At 33.8% G+C, this 24,304-nt stretch overlaps 1 protein-coding gene across 4 annotated transcripts in view; it reads left to right on the forward strand.

Annotated features, from left to right (window-relative positions):
* Positions 1 to 23,631, forward strand: part of LOC117329279 (protocadherin gamma-B5-like) — a 37,759-nt gene extending 14,128 nt beyond the window's left edge. For 3 of the 4 annotated variants that reach the window (XM_033887142.1, XM_033887145.1, XM_033887144.1), the window contains 5 exons: positions 11,040 to 13,827; positions 16,916 to 17,029; positions 20,979 to 21,087; positions 21,380 to 22,121; positions 22,338 to 23,631. In XM_033887142.1, the coding sequence (XP_033743033.1) occupies positions 11,161 to 13,827; positions 16,916 to 17,029; positions 20,979 to 21,087; positions 21,380 to 21,888 (3,399 nt within the window). In that variant the 5' untranslated portion in view covers positions 11,040 to 11,160 and the 3' untranslated portion in view covers positions 21,889 to 22,121; positions 22,338 to 23,631. Of the gene's footprint in view, positions 1 to 9,136; positions 9,293 to 11,039; positions 13,828 to 16,915; positions 17,030 to 20,978; positions 21,088 to 21,379; positions 22,122 to 22,337 lie in introns of those variants that run through there. The other variant, XM_033887143.1, reaches the window with a different exon arrangement.
* The last annotated feature ends 673 nt before the right edge of the window (positions 23,632 to 24,304 follow it).

Here is a 24,304-nt window from a genome sequence, read left to right on the forward strand (position 1 = left end):
AATGTTAACTATACGTGTTGATGTTATATAACAGCTTTAAGTGTGCACCTGGGTATGCAAAATGATGTCTTTGATAAGGCGGTCATTTATTAAATGCTGTCCAGTGGTCAGTAGTAATTATTGGTAAACTCTTAGTGTGGAGAAAGGATTTGCATTTACATTTCAGACAGACAGGTGTTAGTGCTTAAAACTTTAAATAGAATAAATTCTTTGTTTTTGCAAATTTGTGGGGTTTTTTTTTTGAGAGAGAATTTTTGGTGATGGTGAAAATACAAAAAAAAGATATATGTATACTTTTATTTTTTTTTAAATTAGTGGAATGAAATATTTTTAGAAACTTGATGAAAAATGTTTTCTTCAATTATTATTTGTAGATGGATTTTTCATTCAGTATTTGAAAAATAAAAAAATAAGGATGAACAAAATCTACATTAAAATTCAAAGTTAGTAAGTTTTGTTAAGACGTCACTTCTTAATTATAATACCTGACCTTATATGGTGTGCATGTTTTTTTCCCACACAATTTAATATGTACCGCGTTTGAACCCAGGGCTCTTAAGACATGCTTTACAGGTATGAGCTACCTGTTACATTAATCCAGATAATCTGATCATCTGTTAATCCGTATGGCACATTGTTATACTGGTGTATTAATAGGTCTTTATTACAAAAACACAGGTATGAATCATACCTGTCCTGTCACAAAGATTATACCTATATTACAATCATCAGAGGTTTTACACTAACTTCAACTCCCAGGGTCGGTGAAACATAAAAGACAAGGGTTTACAAACTTTCAGCTGTTAAGACAAATCCCATTTGGAAATCAATATAAATCTGATATAATTGTGATTATGGTATTTTTTGGTCTGCATTAGAAACTCTGTAGTTTTGAGCACACACATGTTTAAGATATGTACCAAAAGTTAAACTTGTTATAATCTTACCTTCTGTTGTAAGTAATCTCATCAACTTCTCAGATTAACATGAAAAAGCCGCCGATTTAGGAAGTCTGAAAATTACTTTAAGGTTTTTAAGAACTTGTAAATATTGTAATACTTCAGATCTAGTAAACATATTTATTTTTCAATATGAATTAACTGAAGGTAAATTTGGTCCCAAAAGATAAATACAAACACCGTTTTGATTCTTTTTTCTTATTTTTTTTTTAGAGTTAAAGCAATACAGAAACAGTTAGTGATGATATAATTAACTTAACAGATAGGAAACAGATTTATCATTAAATCATTTAGTATTGAAAGCTTCTTATAGACTCTGACTCAATGATGACTCCGACGACGGTGACCTAACAATGACTCTGACATAAGGATGACTCTGATCTAATAGTTTGGATATTAAACACTTTTTAATACATATTTTATGGCTACATTAGAGAGGTATTTATAAAATTCAAACAAGCATCCTTGTTAAGCAGTGTGTATTTTTCTGACATGGATCTAGATTTTGGTTACGATTCAGGAGATTTATTCATCAGTAAATGTGAAATAAAATCTTCCTTGAAATGGCAATATTGTTGAAAGAAGAGTCGTCCTCACAGCAGTCAGTCGATATATAAGTCAGTCTGAAATTGTACATATATGTAAAAGGAACGGGTTGGTGTGGCTATTAGAGTGTTAAATACTGTCTCTGTCACTTAGCTGACGGAGCATGCTTCTCCTAAAGCTCCAGACGTAGAGACGTAGACAAGAGTCAGGGACTACCACACTGGAGGCCTGGGTTCGATTCCTGTCAGAGCATCATCCAGAAATGTGTTTTTCCCTCTTTTTCACATGGGAACCCAACTAAATCCTTCAAACTCCTCTCCTTGTTTTTCCTGAGTTTTCCAACTTTCAAATTTACTATGAAGGAGAGGCTGAATACTGTAGTCAAGTATAAGTATGAAGTCAACTTTGCTAAAAACAAATCTTAGGGGACAATAAAATACTTTGTTTTAAGTTATTATTGAAGCACAAAGGAGTCTAAGTAATGTTTTCGTGTTGCTGAAATTTCATTTAAAAAAAAAAGGAAAAAATTAATTAAGATATCTTAAAGCTTGGAAGTATTTCTAAAGAAGAGATTTTTCAATTTACTCTAACTGTTTTACTTAGACTAATTGTTGGTAAGATCAGTATTTTAACATTTGCCAGTTGTCTTACCATGCAGTAGGTACATCTGCAGTGGAGTGATACTTGAATAACGTTTCTTGTTTAGACATTCTTTGTGGTCAGTTTGATGAGAGAAATCTTCATCTTTATGAAGTAGTCAATTATACTGCTGACTGAATCTTAATTGAATTTGGTGAATGGACCATGTGACAAATTTCCTATGGAGTGGATTCTTTTGACCGCGTCAAGAAACTAATGTAGCTCTTGTCATGAAAGGTACGTCTGCATGACGGTGCATTAAGGTACGTTCTCGAACGTCTTGACCGATGCCCCACAGCATGTCCATACAGCTTCAAATCTCAAGTTGTCGCCATGTTTTCATCAGATAATCTCAGGAAGATTTTTCAGTCAATGAAAATCCATTATGATTTAAATTCACTTAGATCTTGATAGTTTGTCTCAAGTCATGATCGTCATGTTTTCAATTCTTGGTAAACTATCGCCGTGATAGTCCAAGTCAATGATATCTATTGTTAAATGGTAATGAATTAGTTTATAAAGTTTTTCACATGAACAGGTATTTTCCATAACAAATTGATATTAAAATTCTCTATAATTTATTTGCATTTTGATTTGGTCAGGAAAACGTTACAATATTTATGAGAATTTTTTCATGCTGTTTTAAATTGACTACATATTATGAATATTTCTTTGTATCAGGAGTAACAACAACTATTTGAGGGTGTAAAGAGTTGATTTTTGTGTATATCTTGTTTAATTGGTCTATGTTACCTGAATGAGTAGCTAAAGTCTAATTATAGATAATTAGACTCACCTGTCACTTCAGTCAATCATACAGTTAATGACCCACCTGTGTAAATTACAACACCTGTTTCAATTAAAACATATGAAAGTATATAAATATTTTGAAATTGAATTGGTAATAATTTAATTTTTAAGATATACTAAAGAAAGTACAGAATGTCTAATTAATTGTCATATGATAAATGATCTACTTACCTGTTAATTTTTGTAAAAACTAATTAGGTAATTATTATAGAAAATGTCATAATCTAAGGCTGTCACGTGGCATATGTCAACCTGTTTCAAGATTGTCACAGCTGCTACTGTTTGAGAAAATTAAACAATTGTCTTTGTTTACACAAAAAAGAACAATACACTTAAGTTCTTATGTAAACAATTCCGTGACAGATAAACAAAACGTAAATGCTATCTGTCTGTACAGTCCCATATGGGGACTAAAACACCTCCTAATAAGTTGATATTTGGTGCAGAAAACTTCAAAACTAACACAAAGCTTTAAAGGAATTGTCTCTAGATTTTTTTTGTATATTGACCTATATTGTCTCACAATAAATATGTCATAGATCAAATATATACAGAAATCTACATGACTATGGTATACTTGTTAGGTTGTAACCTTTTGTTAAAGGTCATCCTCTAGAAGCTTCAGAATAAAATTTATATTGCCTATATTTTCTTAATTACAAAATTTTACAATAAACCATTAAAATTATGAAAATTCTTTAATTAGATAAGCTTTGAATGTTGTAGGTAATAACTAGTTAAACAAACAATACTTTGGGCTCAGGATAAATTTCAAATCTGCACTTAGTGTTCCTCAGAACAACCATAAACACGGCTGTTGAAAGAACAGAAGATAAATATATATTTTTAAAGAACTTGTTGGGTAAAAAAAGAAGATAAAAACCCACTGAAAAAGATGCTGGTCAAGATAGACTGGTTTAGATTTAAAGTTGAGATATTCTACTGTTTCAAAATTATCTTGGGATCCATCTCATGTCATGCACGAAGAGGACGAAATGTTCACAGCTTTTGTCTCAACCAGGATGATATTTTGTTCATTGTTATCAGCCTTTGTCTAAACCATTGGTGTGTTTCAGTGGTCATGAGCATGGTGTCGACAATCTTCTGTTTATTGCGTCTGATCCATCAGATTATGCGTATGTTGAAAACCTCTCATAACTGACTGTTTGCTGGAGCGTGATCGTAAATGTGACAAAAATAAAGGCGGATGATAGCTAGATGGAAGTATTGTTTTATTTGTGAGGGCTGTCCTCAGATTTTAACACCATGTTCAGTAGTGAGATATGTAGTGTACTGTGTGGTCCTGGGTTTTGTCAGCTCGTTTCTGGCCCGATTCCACTTCTATTTCGATCAAATTCTGGACACAGTTTCAAAAAGAGATTTTGTGTCATTCCAAGAGTTTGGTAAGTGTTAATTACATTTCATAAATAAGTGATAATGTTTTACTTTGAGAACTTTTGTTAAATCTCAGTTTGTGTATAAAAATGCATCACACGTTTATAACTAGGGCTGAATTTGTCAGTAATTGTAAAATGTATTTTGTTATACTTTTCATTAATTACTAATATGTGAATTGATGGAAATATGTATTTTCTTGGTACAAGTTGAGGTTGCCCCTTCAGCTTGCTAATATATGTAAATTTGTAAATAATTTTTCTGGTAACACATATACCTCTCTTAAGTAAGAAACACTTCTCATTTTCAGACAAAAAACCTGGTAGAATATATCAAATTATCTTCCTCAATAACTACATGAATATCATAATGATGGTGCATTATGTGTAGAAATATGAAAATAGGAAAGAAAATATGTAGAAAGGTGTTCATCCCATGATTTCTGAGTGTAAATTTTACATAAGTAATTGTCTACCTTCCATTTGCCCTTTGTGTATTGGAGCAGAAGTAAGTTTGACATGCAAGTTTCATTTTTCTTTTTGTATCATTGTCAGGCATAGTTAAAATTTTGATGTATCATTTGATAAAGAATATCTTATATCAGATTAAAATATAAACGGTTTTTGTATTAAAATATGAAATAAGATTACAGGTGCACTTGTAGAAGGTCAGAAAAGTGCAGGTTGTGGAGACTGGTAGATAGCTGGATTTTGTCAAGTGTAAAATGGTGACATAGCCTTGGCTACAGTATCTGAATTGTCTTGATATAAAGACTTTCTATGTCTGGTGATTAACGCTGAAAAGACATGTATCCGTTATTGCAGATAAATCATTTAAATAGATGTTCATTACACTGTGTCAGGAAATTTATTTGAAGCTTGCTTGGTATAGAATCATAAGGACAATTGGGATTCAAGGCTACAATACATTTGTACGGTAGATAGATTTGTGAAATTACGTAATAACTAATAAGATTTTAGGCTAAAGAACAGAAGCATAAAATTTGCCCAGAAAACTTCAATACAAGGGAAATAATGATATTCTGACCTAAACTGAAATATATATTAGCCTATGAATCAAATTGTATTGGAGGGTTTGTATCAAAATTAGAGGTACAGACTTTGCACCAGAGCTAAGTACTAGTTTGTATGAATTCCTCGGTTTAGGTCTACAGGAATATCCTTGACTTTCTTTGATAACTTCACGACATACAGTAATTATATATGACCCTGATTCTACAAACATTCGCCATACATTTGATTTCTTCTGGTATAATCATATTTTACAGAGCAGCCTTTCTGCTGTTCGAGTCCTGATTTATCAACTGAATTACATTTTTTTTGGTGCCACAGTTGGTCATTCATCGTGGCTTGTGTCTGGCGACACGTTCGGTGATAACTCGCTCACGTCTGTTATTCATATGAAATAAGTGGGTTGGACAGTCGGTGATGGTTTATATGCAGTGGGTGTCACCTTTTATTGGACAGCACATTTGTGCCGTCTTTGTTCGGTGTCACATTTTAAAGCCAATTTATGGCTAATTGACTATTGCACTCTGTCGGGGCCGAACTCATCTTTTCAGATGAAACAGCCAATTTTCACTCAGTTCATTTGATTGGCCATCACTGATGGACAGGGTTGAATAGCAAGGGGTCAGTTTCAGACCCTTTCAGTAATACCTCAAATCTCGATCACATCCCTCGGGTCTAAGATGTCCAAGTACTTTTAAGGAGATGAAAATTTGAATTCAGAATACATCCCAATGTCCAGCCATCTAGGAATAAAGGCTGAGTCTCTCTGTTTAAAGGTCAGTACTTGGAGAAGAAAATTTGTCAACTTACCTACCCACGATGGATCTTTGCTTTGTAACACTAGGGTTTATAAATTAGGGGCTGTGATATAGGTATAGTCATGATCTTTGCTGTGTAACTATAGGGCTTATAAATTAGGGGCTGTGGTATAGGTACAGTATATTTGCTATGTAACTTTAGGGTTTATAAATTAGGGGCTGTGGTATAGGTACAGTATATATGATCTAGGTATAGTCATGATCTTTGCTATGTAACTATAGGGCTTATAAATTAGGGGCTGTGGTATAGGTACAGTATATTTGCTGTGTAACTCTAGGGTTTATAAATTAGGGGCTGTGGTATAGGTACCTGAGGCAATGCAGGCTGCCATTACAGCCTTTGAGACTTACAGTGTCTAGTGGTAATCCCATCTTGTCACTTCAAAAGATAAATGTTTTTTAGGGATTACTGTAAAGTGCAGTGTTGTATAGGGGTTTTAATCCCTAGTCCCTCTAGGTAGACCCCAAAAGGGACCATCCAAGCTGTCATCATTAATCGTGGGGAATTAAGGTTCACTTTCAATTGCCTTATTGTATCACTGTGATGTCTTCAAAAATCAAACTGTTTGTTTAGAAGTTATGGATTTAGAATGTGTTTTTGTCTGACACAGGTCTATGACAAGCGGGAAACATTTGCTTTGTAGAACTGGTAGCAGTTGACAGATTTGAAAAATCTTTGAATCAATGTTTGCCAGAGAAGGGATTTGTGTCAGAAATATAGTTTCAAATTCAAAGTGTCAAAAAAGGAATATATGTACATAAGTTATGATATGAAGGACAAACATATATTGGAGACTGATCGTCAGCAAGGTGTAGAGTCGTCAAATACAGGTAGGGTCTAAAGTTTATATAGCTTCACGTTAATTTGGTTAAATATTTGTATAACTTTCGGCCTCTTTGTGTATTTAACACAGCAACATTGAAGTTTGATATTTTATTGACAAATTTAAAGTAAACGAGACAGTAACACATTACTTGCCACAGGGACAATTTTAACTAAGTGTCCTGTTTGTGTATATTACTCATTGACAATAGCCGCGGCACTTTGCTATTATGGTAGAGTGACCAGGCAAGCATGTAGGATGAACGATATATAAAAACACAGTTTGTCTGCTTTGTAGCGGTTTTCTAACCCGTCACTGTCATACAGAAAAGATCCATGTCTCTCTCCTAACAGCTTTCTTTATTTATCATGATAAATTTTGATACATTTTGTGTTAGACAAGTCCTTTGTAAGGTAATCTATTTTGTAGCCACAGGTTTTCCCCCTAAATTTATCAACAAGATGAAGTATATGTGTATTATGTATAAATGTGATGGATATGTGAGTTATCATTTTAACTGTGAAATTTATTAAGTGTTTATTAAGACAAAATGTTGTATGTTTTTATATTCTGGATTCAACCTATATACATTAAATTAGATGTACAGTTATTGAAATTTAAACAAATTTCTGCACACAGTATATTTTATATGTATAAAAATTATTAAAAGGATTATTGGCTGAAAAATTTACAAATTGTTTATTTTTGAAATTCAGAGAATTTCTAGTTTTCAGAATTTCACCAGTTTTAAAACTTTGTTGATAAGATGAGATATAAAAACAAAGCAGACATCTTAATCACAGAGTTCCCTCCTTGATAACGGTGACAAGATTTTTCAGTTCTATTTGAAGTTGGTTTTGCGTTAATCACCGAGTATGTTTACCTATGTTGAGCTATGTAAAGATGCCACTCTCGCTTTCCTTGCTATCTCGATCACAGGAAAGGCAGGTATCCGTTTACCGGCCGATGTTGCATAACAAATTTCATCTTAAGGCCAGGGGCTGCTGGGGAAACTAAAACATTTCTCAAGATATGCTGGATTTTGTGTGGTGACAGACTGACGAAGATCAGTGTACTTGTGGAAACAAATGTAATCCTTTGTTTGTATGTCTGGTCTCCGGGATTGTTTTCTGATGACGATGGATGAATAATTATCTAGTCTGTGGGAGAATGGGATGGTCCAGTTATCGAGAGTTGATTTAGGATGGTCCAGTCAACGAGAGTTAATTTACAAAACACTGACATTTTATCTTTATGCGTGTAGGGTTCATTAAGAACGCAAGTTATGTCAACCCTGTTAAATTATCTAGTACATAATAATTTTGAAAATTACTCTCTTTTTTTTTTATATTTCAAGATTAAATTCAGAATGTGTGTATAGCAATAAATAAATTTTCCCATAACAAATATTGCAAGGCTGAATTTTAAACAGAAAACTATCCAGTTACAGCCTTAAAAGTTATTCTGTACCTTTATGATTTGACCTAGATACAATTTTCATTTATGTTATTCAATAATATATATGAAATTTCTCTGGGGCAATTTTATGTACTTTTAACAAATTTTCTGTAATTAAGAGGTTATTAAGTATAAGGTCTGCTGTCTGGGAGTTAAATTTCTAGTTTTCTAGTCACACACAATCGACTTTCACTGTCTGCTATTATCGTGATAATGGGGAGCTTTGAGTGGTCGATATATACAGCCATGATAATTGTTTCTCTTTTAAAGAAAACAAATGGATATATACCTCCGCAGAGTTGAATTATCAGGTGACAAACAATCTAACAATTTCCTCAAGTATTTATAAGCCAGAAAAGAATATCTAAAAGTAAGAATTGTTGTCTGGTGAACTGAAAGGCTGATTGTGAAACAAACACTTGAAATAAACAAGTGATAATCATGGGAGATTTGTTGACGGAGTGACCGCTGGTACATACCGCCATCAGCAGCATGTATCCGGACACATTTGACCACACGTAGTATGGTTGGTCAGTACCTGAGTACAGGTAAAGGTATGGCTGTGTTCAGGTGTAGTAGGTTACCTTTAAGACACACCTGAGAGAGCATAAGACGAATCGCTCAGGTATACACTAGTACACATTTGGAAGGTGCTATAGCAGTCTGTGTGTGGTGTGTGAAGGTGTGGGGATGTATGTGGAACTCTCCTATGGTCAACGATCAAACTATGTTCCTCCATCATTAAGTGTACAGGGATATTAATACAGATGTACTGTTACAGGAGGCTGTCTATTCTATCATCACTACACCAGGTATTTACTATCAGGAGTTTATTTAGAAGTATACCAGCCACTATGTTGATGTAGAATATGATATCCTAGTCAATATTCATCACTGGATGGTGTCATGTCAGGATGATTGGAATTTATTTCATCTGTGTTGCCATGGTTATACTTGGAAATCAATTACTACTGTATAAATGAAAATTACATATATATATAGATATATATTTACTTTTGATTCTCTGTCACTGTGTATGATTCTGAATTAGTCACGCTGAGATGCTGTATAGCATCATTCATACTGATGGAGGAATATTATATGGTGATACATATGTAAACAACTAAACTTCTCATGAATTTTCACTCAAATGGATTTGAATTGAAGGTGGTTGAAAGTTTTTGATAAATATTTCTAAAGAACCGGACAGACGATAAACAGGTAAACAAAAATTGTAGCAGTACGTAGATTACTAGTTGAAATCCACAGCAATGTTTGTTTTCAATTTGAAAAAAAACAATTTTTGAATTAATTTCAAGCCATTTCAGGAAATTTGTAATACTGTACATGCATGTAATCAAGATTAGGTACACTCCAGGATTTTTGTTTTTTGTTTTACTTTATTATGGTTATTATGGCATGCATTATCAAAGATTTATTTATTCAGAATTAAACACAATTGGACAATATTTTTCTTGTCATAGCAATAAATCAAGAGTCGTTTGGATCGGTGTTGGAATTTTATATTTAATGAAATAAATTGTTTCTTTTTAAATATATCAGATTTTTAAGATTTACTCTTGAATTTCAAGCTTTTGAGATATATTTCATGTGTCTTGTCTGTGTAGTTACAAACATAAACGTAAACCTGCATGTTTTTGTTTTTTTTGCTAAGTATATATTTGGATTTCTAAATCAATCAAAATACATTTCATAACTTTTTTGTGAAATTATTTTCTTAAGTAACAGATAATAAATTTTGTCATAAAGTTTTACTTTCCATCTTTAGGGCACGGTTGTGATATGACTGATGTTTAATTTAGCGAAAATGTCAACAGAAATTTTCATGGGAAAGTTTCAGTTTTCCTCTACAATTAGCGTTTGAGAATTGTGAAGTTTAATTAGTCTTCAGTATTGGTGTCAAGTCTGTCCGAGGTTCTAACTGACAAACCAGTTGAGTGTTTACACTGCTAACAAAACTTGTATGGATTTCTCACCCAGTACTTTACAGACTAACAAAACGGAGCAAATATCGTGAAATAAGCGACTTATTTACCTTTGACACACACGAGCATCCCCTGTAACTAATACAGTTCTGTTGAACACTGTTTCGTCTTTTCAAATTTTCGTAATTGCCTGTTCTATCCAAATGACCAGATGTTGACATTTTAAACCTGAAATAAACTTTGGTGTTAGATGTATCTGTAATTATATGGAGGGATTATTTACCGTAAAACCGTCTCTTTGTGCTGAATATATCCAAAGCTGGTCTGAGTCACCAACATGTTTGAAAGCATTAAGTAAATGTAGTGGTCAATACTTTGCCAAAAGTACCCAGTATTTTTGCACTTTGGAAAACATTAACCTTTTTATTGAAGGTGTAATTTTAGATGAGATAAATGATTTTTTGTGCTCATTGTGTCCGACTAATTTGTGATAATTTTTACTTTCTTTTTATTATTGTATGAAAATAAATCACCATATATTTAAATAGGTAAGCAAAGCTTCATTTTTTTATGAAAAAAATTGCTCTAAATTCCATATTTTTTTCTTCTCCAGGTATCTGTTTTGACGAAGGAGGAATTACATATGACGTCGTAACAATGCCAGAATACCTAGGGTCATGACAAAGAAACACAGAAGGAAATAAGAACGAATTTGGATAAAAATATTACCAAACATGGCTAATATTTATATATTTCTCCTTTTTCCATTGATTCTTCTGAATCAGTGTCTGGCAAACCCGCCAAACATTACTTTTCCGTTACAAGAGGAGATGCCAAATAACACTATTATCGGTAGTATCATTGAAGAACTGGATTTGGCGACTAAATTAGAACCCAGTGTTCTAGACAGCATCCAATTTAGATTTATGGACGGTTCGGCCATTTCTACGATGTTTCGTATAGATAGTGATAGTAGTAAGATTTTCACGGTGGGTGTCATAAATCGTGAAGATGAAAATGTTTGTAAGTTTAAAGTGGATTGTTTCTTCGATTTCGAGGTGCTAGTTGGAACACCGTTATCTTCTGTTTACTTGGAGATTATAACTGTTCGTATAAACATCACTGATAAAAATGATAATACACCAACATTTTCGAAATCTATAATGGTCTTGAATATTTCGGAATCGACTGCTGTACACAAAAGTTTTCTAATAGAGAATGCACAGGATTTAGATCGAGGAATGAACAATTCAATACAGTCTTATGAACTTGTTGCTCTGCAAGCACAATCTGATTTCGTGCTTCGTCAAGAAGCAAGTGCAATCGATGACAGTCCCATATTGAACTTAGAGGTGGATCAGGAATTAGATTATGAAAGACAGACTAACTACGAACTTATTATTTTGGCGAGAGATGGAGGTTTACCACCACGCACTGGTACTCTCACTATTCAAGTCAACATTCTGGACGAGAATGACAATAAACCGATCTTCAAAGATCCGGCTGTGAATATAACCGTGACAGAAGATCTTCAGCCCAACAGCCTCATTTTCACTATGGATGCTACTGATAAGGATTCTGGGAAACTGGGCGAAGTATTTTATAGACTGCGAAAATCTCAACCTCAGGAAATATACGAACTGTTTGAAATTGGAGAAAATGATGGACATTTAACGGTGAAAGGAACATTGTCATACCAACCAGGAAAGGTGTATACAATTATTGTAGAGGCCTCGGACAAGGGAAGTAACCCTCTTGTGTCCTCAGCTGTCGTTAGACTCACAGTGCGTGACTCCGGAAATAATGCACCAAAAATAAGCCTCAGTTTCATATCTGATAAATATCAAGACAAAGTGGAGATCTGCGAGTGTTCAGAACTACAAATGTTTGTCGCCCTTATTCAGGTTTCGGATATAGACACGGGGGCAAACGGAGAGGTCACTTGCTCAACATTCAGCACTTATTTCGGACTATCTAGTTTTGGAAGCCAAAGATATAAGGTCATAGTTCAACACAAACTGGACAGAGAGTCAATACCAGAACACAACATCACAGTTACGTGCCATGATAAAGGAACTCCACAGTTAGATGGTTCAGTGACTTTCACCGTCATTGTCTCTGATGACAACGATAACCCACCTAAGTTTTCGCAACATTACTACAGCATCAGCATGGAGGAAAACAATGCCCCAGGTCATGAGGTCATCCAAGTCGCCGCCACTGATGAAGATATAGAGGAAAATGGGGTCGTGACCTATGCTATAGATCCACCTACAGACCACCGATTTGAAATTGATCCAATTACTGGCGTTGTCCGTGCCAACATGGTGTTTGATAGAGAGGCTACTGCTCATGTGACCTTGAGCGTCATCGCTGTAGACAATGGGTCACCAGCCCTTAACGCTACGGCCACTGTTGTTATAGACATCATTGACCAAAATGACCGAGATCCTGAATTTCTCAAGAGTATTTTCCCATTCAGAATCTCGGAAAATCTACCTGCAGAAACGCCTGTTGGTTCAGTGACGGCTGTGGATGAAGACCAAAATTCGAATGGTGAAGTCAGGTACCGATTCCCTCAAGGTTTTGATGTTTACTCGCTTCCTTTTGTTATATACCCAAGTGGAGAAATTAAAACCACAAAAGAGCTCAATCGTGAGGATCTCAGTCGTTATGACTTTGTTGTAGAGGCATATGATCAGGGAAATCCCTCCAGAACAGGGTCAACACAGGTCGTGATTACAGTAACCGATAGCAACGACAACATGCCTCAATTCATATTTCCAAATGAAGAGAATTACACAATTTCCATCCCTCATACGACTCCTGAAGATAGTATCATTGCTTCAATCCAAGCTTATGACATGGACGATGGTGAAAATGGAAAAGTAATGTTCTTCATCAAAAAGGGGGATGTTGATAATATGTTTTACCTCAATCATGAAACTGGAAGTCTTCATATCCGCAGGGCTTTCGAATTTCATGAGGATAAGCAATATACTCTGACCTTAGAGGTCAAAGATCGTGGGTCACCCATTGTTCAATCCAAAGATCGTGACCTCCATATTATCGTGAGATATGTTAACACAACGACAATGATAACAACACCACAGGACGCGGACAAATTTGTGCTAATTGTTGTTTCTGTTGTGTGTGTAACTGTAGTGCTATCAATCGGCCTGATTGCTGTCATTTGTGTGCTACGTAAACGGGAAAAAGACAAAAATAACAACCCTGAGTTATCTTTCCCTACTCAGTGTACCAGTATACCAAATCTCTATGATGAACCGAATCCTTCGTCACATGGCAAACCCAAGTCTAAAGCCAAAGTGAGCTTTTCTTTGGATTCCAATTCTCAGTTTACAAAGAATCAACTGTTACAGAAATTAACAGGTTCACCGGTAAGTACCTTAACTTCTGTCGAGGATAACAGCGTAACGTTACCTTAGAAATATAAAAGTGATTTACTCACAGTGTAAAACCCAGTGTTGTGGTCTCCCTTGGCATTTTTCCTTGTTGTCTCTCTTTGTGATGCCCATTCGTATAAATTTCTGAAGCTCTGATCTTAAACACATTATGAAATTTTTTTGGATTAACAGCAATATTAATGTTATAAGAATAGATTTTAAATTTAAAAAATATATTATCAGAGTCTTAAAAAAAATATTTATTAGAATACAAAATATAAAATTAAGTAGAGAGAGGTAAGATTTATATATTTTGTTTTATAAAAAAAAAACACACTTTTTTCACAATTTTAAACTTTATAAATTTAAAATTTATTTTTCAAAATATTGTTCAAATGAAAAAAATATGTATAAGTCATGGGAAACATGACTAAACACAGCCCACGTCTCAACAGAAAAAAATATGTATCTGAAAATCTACCAGTCAGTGTAAAATATACACAATAGTTTTCATTAGTACAAAGACTAGTTTTTTTAACACATAACAATACGTCAAAAATACAAAAGGTGTCGACAAAACCACAAAAATAAACCTGAAATGTGTGAACAAATCCTGAATACAGTGTCAAAGATTTTCTAGCCAGATAAAACAATGGTGTAAATGTTCTAACTTGATGAACCGAGCGACGGATTACACTAGTTCTTGGAGGGCGAATCTATTGTTGGCTTCTTTGCAAGTCATTTGTGACTAATCTAAGACTTGGACATTTGTCTTCCAATAATAATAAGTGCTGTTCTTGTTGTCTTGTCGAAACCTCACAACAAGAAATTTGATACCGTCATACAGAATATATTTTTCTGAGGAAATATATATATACCTGAATAGCCTGGAAAGGTTTGCTGTCAAATAGTTTGCAATTTCTTAAATCAAGAAAACAAAAAATGTTTCTTGAAAATGTTGATTATTTGAAAATTTGATATTCTCCAATTTGTTAAGTTAATTTGAAAAATGGGTTTCTCACAAATTTGGCGATTTGAAAAGAGATATATAATATATATATATAAGAGTAGTGCATTTATTATCATGGCATTTATATGTCACTTTTTGCTTAATATCACATTTTAGAAACAAATGATATAACGTAGTGTAGATTCTGTATTATCTGACATGTTCTGGTAGATATGTGGGAGTCATACAAAGAAAAGTGTTTTATCTCTAGTTCAAAGTCTACACTACTACTATATCAAGTTTCCGTAATTTAAAAGTACAAACTTTTGAATTGCTCATTAAAAGGAAACCCACACACAATCGGTCAAAGTCAAAGAGTTCAATACATTTGACTAGATAAGGTAGGTTTGTATGATTTCTGGAATTAGAGGTGAATTGAAATTATTTTTATAATGATAGAGGGGATTGGATTAAGTGACCTTGTTAATTAAAGGAACACTCTCAAGATCTTTTCTGTTTGACAACAGTGTGAAAAATAAAAAATTAACATCAAAGGTAGTGTTATATAGAGGTGCGCCTTAGCTTGGAGTTTGAAATATACTTGTATATTCAGAATTCCCCATTATCAATTATAAACAATGTTTAAGATGTACACAAGTATAGAGAGACCACCAGCCATGATATAGGTCCTGTAGATTATTGGTAGATGTTGAGGTGGCTGATCATGATGTAAGGATGTGCCTAGCGTTGTACCCAGTTGTCAGATCAGACTTACACCATTACAATCCAAACTTGTGGTCAATATGTATCGGAGCCTCTGATCTCAGGATGATTTGCCATGTCTGGAGGACAGAGATTTATCTAAAATGGTTGACCAATCAAATTCACTATGACCAATAACCTGTGGCAGCTGAAGTGTAACTTTGAAGATAAAATAGTATGACGGTTTGATGGCTTGGAGCTGGTCGACGTCAGATAGTTTCAATTTTCCTCCGGATACTTCTCCTTTTTATATCTGCCTATTTCATCGTCAATAATTTGCATATCTTGTTGCGATCATGCCATGGGATATGACAAACAATAGAGATGTTTGTTTCGTCTATAATGGGTTTTTTTTTTCTGCATATTTGTCGTTTACACCGAAGTCAATACCATGTGGCCATGACAATGTATTTTTCATAAATACTTACCGGAGGGCTATAGCCATTAAACGGTTAGGTGATCTAGCATGCATTGTCAACCATTTTGAGGTGGAAGATAAGAATAAGTAGAAATAGATATTAACATAATTTGAAAAGGTAGAATCATGATTTAAAAAAAATTGTTTTGAAATCAGGCATTATAATGAAAATATCATGCTAATATACCATAATGCTGTAGATATATTGTGTTGTTTACACTCATACCACAAACCTAGTATGAATGGGAATCAATAAATGTAAAAAGTACCGTCAAATCTTCCTCAGGGATGGTTCGTCTCTCTAAACCCATAAAATATTTGTTAAATCTGTACAAAGTACATTAAACTTAGGCCTCCCATCCCACCAGCAGAGAAAAGTCTGCTTATCGTCCTATAATTTGAGGGAGTTTCCTGCCCATTGTGCAAATGTACACGGTTGAGGATTACCAGTACAAAACGCTCTCTTATGTATTCTTTTTGAGAAACAAAGACCCATGATAAGCTATATTGTAAGAGAATCGGCAAGTAGTAGTTTAGGTATTGTTATTGAAACAGAATAACTTGACTTTTTGACCTTCCCAGCTCGTATCTTCATCTTTAGGTATTTTAGGATAAAATCTGGAGTTTTACAAAGGTGAAGATGTCTTTGTTGTCTTTTTCCTGTTTTTGTTGTTGATTACCTTGGCGACTGTAAGTTACTAAGTTACTGATTATATGATAAGAAGTGTTAAATAATATGCAATGTCCTGTTTACTCAACCCTGACTGCTTTCAGCTCACTAGCCAAATGAAACCTCACCAGAAATGATGAAAAACATAGATAATATTTCAAAATTTTCCCCAAATTTAACAGAAAAAGGTTTGAAAAATAGAAAAGAAATGTTTCGAGATTTGATTTGGGATAATTTACCTGTCAGTAACAACTAAGCATTGTCTAATTTGGAATTGTTTCAGACTGGAAACAAACCAGAGGTCAAGGACACAGAGAAACTGGTTGTACACCTCCCTGGTGGACACAAATACCCACCAAGCAATCCAGAAAAAATCAACAACTTCCATCAAAAACAGGTAATTTAAATCATGGCTAATATGCTTCTATCATTTTTTACTCCCCACAAGCTGAGGATTTCTCTCCAATACCCCACCCTCTGGTACATATCCCTCCAATACCCCCATCTTCTGGTACATATCCCTCCAATACCCCCATCTTCTGGTACATATCCCTCCAATACCCCCACCCTCTGGTACATATCCCTCCAATACCCCCACCCTCTGGTACATATCCCTCCAATACCCCACCCTCTGGTACATATCCCTCCAATACCCCACCCTCTGGTACATATCCCTCCAATACCCCACCATCTGGTACATATCCCTCCAATACCCCCATCTTCTGGTACATTCCATATCAGCTCTCTCTCTCTCTCTCTCTCTCTCTCTCTCTCAATAATATAAATCTTAATAAATCTTTAATAGCTTTGTAAGTAGGATTTCCTTGACATATGTCAGCAGTGAAGAACAGGATCGCTAGTTCTGTGTCACACACTTGTGATTGACAATCTGATGTAAATTGTGACACCACAGCCGATCAGATTTCACAATATTGCATGTGTGTCATTTGTGTTTGTACACGTCTGTAATAGATCGTGTATCAAGCCAGTTACCAGGCAACATCTGTCTGGCACGGTTACGTAAAATTGTTTAAAAAAATGTTTTATATTCCTTTCACAGAATTTATATATTGAATTTCAGCAAATCTGGAATTCAAAACCCCAGTATATTTTTATCATTTTTTCTTTGCTCAAATGAGCACATTACAAATTTCCTGAGGAGAGGCCCATCTTTCTGTAATAGTAGGGTAGTCAGTGCAACAATAACTATGTTTTAAACTTGTCAGCTGAACTAATTTTCAAAGAAAATTGCAATATTTCTTCTTAATAAGCAAATCAAACTAAAATTGATGGCAGTTTTCGGTAGACTGACTAAAATGTTACATAAACATATTAAATGTGGACTTCTTTCTCTTGGGAATTTTATCTGTGTGCATAGCTTATTTTTATTGACCCTAAAATCCTCAAATTTTATACGATATTGTGTACGATGAAATAGCAATAAAACGAGGATAGAACATGCATGGATGTACCTGTCAACAAACATGGTCCTGTCACCGCTGATAAAGCACCTGTGGATCCAACGAATATTACACGCGGATTAAACCTGGAGACCTGTTTTTTTCCGGTTCATTTCTGATCGGAATCTCATTGAAAGTAATAGTGTGCTAGACCATTAGTGAATGTGAATTTTTCCATTGTTATTCGGCCAGTGTTACTTTGAGATGTGATTTATTTCTCCTGATCTACTGAGGGAAGTCGAACAGCATTAGAATAGGAAACACCAGGTTTTATAGAATGTTGTAATCCTCCCTCGTAACATGTGGCGGGAGATGAATCAAATCCCCTAGTATCTCGTATGTAACAGTAGGGGTACTCAGTTTACATATTGATTGGTACATTTGGAAGTTCTTGGCCCATTTTCATCAATATTCCTTAACTTAGGAAAATCCTGAACTTTTTTAGAAAAAAAAAAGAAAAAAATTATGGTAAAAATATTACTTTTTTTTTTTTAAATTACGTAATGCTTTTCTATGGAAATAATTTAAGGGCCTTCAGTTCAGTGACCGTATTTCACTGTAATACAGACACATGGTCATTTATGATTTCAGAAAAATCAATGGTCAGACAGCAGTCAAAATAGATATTATTTATAAGTCAGTCAGTCTATATGGTAGTGATGGGAATAAACATGTTCAGATTCAAAAGGTCGTATCGTTAGACCAAACATGACATCATTAATAAAATCCTGGGATAAAAAAAAAAAGTTTTTAATTTAAGTAAACAAAACATATTATAATCATTTGTTTTTTTTCCAAATATACATTTTAAAAAATAACACTGTTTCTAAATGATGAAAAGTTGTGTGAAAGGACTTTAAAAAGTCAAAGTGGAAATTTTTCGTGAATAAAGTTTTTCGGCCTACAAGATAGTTTAGAAATTAACTCAGGTACAGTATGTGTCCTGTTTCTGTTGATACAGTCGCATTGTTCCTAAACACAAATATAAAATTCTAATTTAAGAGTATTAGTTGCAATATATCAACAATTATTTGATAAGGGAGATAAGGGATCTATGTTTGCCCTTTATGAAGAGGAAGAGCGTGTGTTGATAAATCATGGTTATGGTCTGTGTTTATTGGTATCTAAATATTACACACATGGACCTCCACAGTAAAGGGATAAACAATTTGACAGCAGGCTCAATAATGTGGTGACATTTTCAGGAGAAAGAAAGTTTAGATTAGGTTTGTGAAGTCGTGAGGATTTCAGGCTTTAGATACTGTGTCCGGAATATTGATCACATTTTTGACAAGATATTCCGTATCTCTGCTCGTGTAAAATATTTCCTCTACATAAATACTGGCGTGATTTCTACGGCTTTTTATCAAATCTGTAGATTTCATAAGATGGTGTTCGTGCTTGTTGAAATGTTCAAGTACCCAATGAATTGTTGATGATTCAACTTACAATTCTGTGTTACTTTGATTCAGAATTTTAACTCCATTTTGAATAGGATGAAAATATAGAATTTCAGTGGTTAAATTCAATTACAAAAACGGACCAAACCTGTTGGCAAGTTACTTTCAGGAGAAAATTAATTTCATAATGTCATGCATTTTACTGTGATTTTCCACATAATATGTAAAAAAAAATATCTATTCTTGTTTAGATGCATTGTGTATTTAAAAAGAGCTATTGTTTTTTCTTTAGTCATGTTAACAGGATTTTGAGAACAATATCATTCTTAAAAATATAACTTAATTTTAATCAATATTTGACATCCAGTATATATTTTGTATTTTGAAATTAAATCTCACATTATTTACATGTTAATGTTATCTTAAGTTTATTTAATACAACAAGATTAATTTGATGTAGCATTAAAAATTGTTCATTTAAATGGAAATAAAACAGACACAAATATGGCTAGATAATAAACCTAATATTTCAATAAACACTATTAATATATATGGATCAGAAGTCCATTTCCGCAGATTTTGCCTTCTTTCAAACATGATAAAATGACCACAAACACTTTATGTACCATTGTGGGCAATTAATAGATTGTGGTGCTTTCTCGTGCGGAAATGGAAATCATTTTCCCCTGAATGTCTACGCTGGTGACCTCCTCAGGTATCTTTCCACATTTAACGAAGGATAACGGGATAAAAACGGTGCCATTCCATTGCCTGCTTTCCTGTCCAGTGTAATTTTATACCTGAATGATTTTTCATAACAGGATAATTTCACAAAATCAATGAAATTGGTTAAAAGTGGGGAAAACGACATGAAATGGACCACAACATTTTTCGCTTAATTCTGTCGCGACGTGATACATTTGGTATTTAATTCCTGTAAATGTGACAGGATTTAGCCATCCATAATCTCCGGGATATATATAAAAAAGGCATCACAGGCGCCCATTGACAGAGGTTAGAGGTGATTACAACACCCCTGTAGTTTCTATGGGAGGTGTCAGATTATGCTCACGAGGGGAGGTTTTAGATGTCCGAATTCACCATGAAACATCGTAGGAAAGGTGGCTCACACTTGGGTTTATAGATGGAATTTTGTTGGACCAGAGAAAATAATTAAACCTGCAAAGATGCATGTGGGGTCAGAATCTGACATTGATTTGTTGATTGAATGTCCGCCACAACTTCGGCAAATGTCCGCCACAACTTTGGTATATCAAGTTCCCATCTCTAGCCAATAATAAGTCCTTTGCACATATAATGGTTCATTGAAACAGCACTATTCATCTTAGATCCAAAGACCGCCAAATTTTCCTTAGAAACAACCATTTCAAGTGGCAAAGACTTGGAGACTTATTGCAAAATAAAGTTTTTATAATAAATCTTTTTGTAACGAAATTATATGATTTTTTATTTTTGTATTTTTCAGGCGGTAGTATCTAAATCGCACCAGGAAGAAAGTTTAAGTGAGTCATCCGGGGAAACTCTGCCATCAGATAGTGGCCATGGAGGAAGTGAAGAAGACTTCTCACATGCAGGTACGTGTCTGTATATCTGTTGTCAATTAAACAAACCTCCAGTAACTTTGGAGATTTGATTCGATTTCCTTACACACTAATACTCACATTTGGGTAAGAGTGATCTCCCTTGTCGTAAAATTTAATGATAATTTGATTTTCTAATAACTGTCACACCATAGCTGTTTTATAACCAAGTAATCAGAACACTTACATGTACCAAGATATAATTAAGCTATGAATTGATTTATATAAAACTACAATTATAAATTCATAATTGGTCAAATTCATGTGAAATTTTGTCTATTTTCAGATAATCAAAACACTTTTGAACTCAACCCGCTATTTGCACAAGGGAAGGATACGCCTGGAATATATGTCATACGACAACACAGTCATGGTGGAAACTCGGACGTTCCGATCACAAAACCTCTCAAACATCAAAACAGATACTCATTACCACCAGGCATCAAAGTGCCCAGTGTTCCTGTAAAAAACACCAATCGCTATCTAGATGACAGTTTATTGACCTCTAGTGTGAGTTCTACAATGTGCTCAACAAATCGTAGTCAAAATTCACATAAAAACAATGCTAATGCAGTGAATACATTGCCTACGATATTTGACTTGCAATCAAAAGGTCATTCTAGTTTTGACTTTGGTAGTGGCTCAATATTTTACAGTAAAGATTTCACACTTGGCAGCCAAAGTGCACATAGCCGAGACGATGACGAGGTCACAACCACGTCGGGAAGTTATACGATAAATCCAGACGAGTTAGACGATGATTTCTCAATACGTCCAAACGACCTCTACGTATGAAGGCAGCGTTGGTGTGATATGTTTTGGTTGAGGTCCGAACAGTTTGGAATATATGTATTTATAAATGAGTGAAATTGGAGAAGATTTGGTGCAATATTGGATCATGAATCATACAGAAGTCATCACATATGTGGGAATCTACGGCAACAACAGTGCCTACCTCGGGAAAACTCGTTCCAGAATGGTCAGCGAGGTATCCATCCTTTAGAAACTTACCCAGGAGAAGAAAGAAGGTACATATTACAAATACATAGTAATGTTAGAACTGAAAAGATATCAAGTAATCATTGTAGACATCATAACTAAATAGGACTGTAAGCTGATAAAAAAGTGATCTAAAATATTTATTTATCAAATTGACTTAAATATTATATTGATTTTTAATATATCATGTGATTATACCCTAGTAAGTACTTGAAAATATAACGATTGTTTTTATTTTATTTCAGTCAACAAATATGGTATGGCCAACCAGGATGTCAAAGTCAACAGTTACAAAGAAAATTCCACCACCAAAGAGTTATAAAGACATGGACAAAATATGACAATGGGCATTTAAATGTTTTAAGCCGAAATTGTCATACATAAATGTTGAAAGTTTATTATAATAGATTATATCTGTTAAAATTCACTTGAGACTTTTTGTAATATATAAGTTGAAAATGAAATATTTCTTAACTAGGAATAAATCAGATATTTGATTTATAAATGATTTTAACTTTTTTAGAATTGTGTTTTTGTAAAAACAGGAATTATACCATGGTGTGAGGAATGAAGTGATCAATGTGCCATACATTAGTGCTATAATGGATTAAGTGGTCTGATCTCTGTCTTAAGCATGAAATCCTAAACAGTAAATAGACATTAAACGGAAACTCAATAAACCAATTAAATGTAATTGGTTAATTAAGATGATAATTGATCAGTATAATATCTTACCTTTTCTGTGTCTGATGGTGCTGTTAGATCATAGTCTATAAAAATTCTTGTTTCCTTTTTTGATTATTTTGAGGATGTTGCTAGTTGAAATACACAATGCATTGTGGATGAGCTATATTTGTGACAGAAAACCGATCTAGTGTCGGAATGAAGATGAAGTATGATTTTTTTTTAACAAGAAAAGTTAAACACAAACACTAGAGATCCAGCAGCTTTAACCAAAGTTATTTAATCTATGTGATATATGAATTATCCCTATATTTTACTGTAATATGAATGTGTTCACTATATCACAGTATATGCTAATTAAGGTTTGATCTATATGGCTTCTGTGTTCTAACGTCACTGTAAAACTTACAGTGTTAAGTGTATTGTTTACATGTTTTGTTCAAATCCATGTTCAGCCAAGATTAATTTCCTTATTTTATTTTTTTTTTTTACAAGCAAAGGAAAAGTTTATATACACCTGTTTTGGTAAACATTAGAATAAATACTTATCAAATGATAAGATATTTATTGTGTAATTAATAATTTGGTAACATTAAAAATTGTCAGGATTTATTGGATTGTAATAAAACATGTTTTTCCCCATTTTGGGTCAATTGAAGAAATTAAAATTAATTCATAATTGGACAATGAGATATACAAAATAGTATACCTTGGTGTTTGATAAACAGAGAGAAAAAACTGAAAGTAATTGAGAGATGAAATTGAAAATACAGAATGAAGATCAAGGAGTATATATTCTTTGGTATTTGAAAGACAGAGTGATGAAAAAGGATAGAGATAGAGAGTGATAGACTGGATAATTGAATGAGAGAGTGTTTCCTATGAACTTGAAGCTTGATAATTATAGACCTATTGATTATTTCTGTACATTGCTTTTTCATTGGTCAAAGGCATAACATAGCTTTCAACCAATGCAGTTAGGGCGGCTAAATATATTATATTTTTCTAATTCCTCATAGGAACAAAATTGTCACAGGCAACTTGGCATTTTGGTATAATACATTTGTGTTGGTATAATACATTTGTGTTGGTATAATACATTTGTGTTGGTTACCATGACGATGTTAACATTGTTGTTGTTATTGTTACCATTACTGTACATGGCAATTTATTGGTGTTAAACAAAATATGGAAGATAAGCAGTAAATTGACTGTGTACATGTATAACATAAAATTATAAATGAAAAAAAAATACAACAAAAAAAGAGAGAAAAAATATAATGAAAACTACAATAATAAAAAATATAAAATGAAATACCTGAATTGTTGTTGTTTGTTTATACATGTACCTCTGTAAAACAAATACAATTAGTTCTATGGAAGTAAAAAAATGAAGGTCATGACTGCAGGACTGTGTTAGATTTTGAACAGCTTTTCAAACGTTTTTGTCCCTCTTGCTGCAGTAAATATGGACATTACACACGTATTTCCACACATCAGCGACAATTTTCAACTAAATCTAACTGAA

The sequence above is a fragment of the Pecten maximus genome, chromosome 6, assembly GCF_902652985.1.
Source record: "Pecten maximus chromosome 6, xPecMax1.1, whole genome shotgun sequence".
NCBI classification, from domain to species: domain Eukaryota; kingdom Metazoa; phylum Mollusca; class Bivalvia; order Pectinida; family Pectinidae; genus Pecten; species Pecten maximus.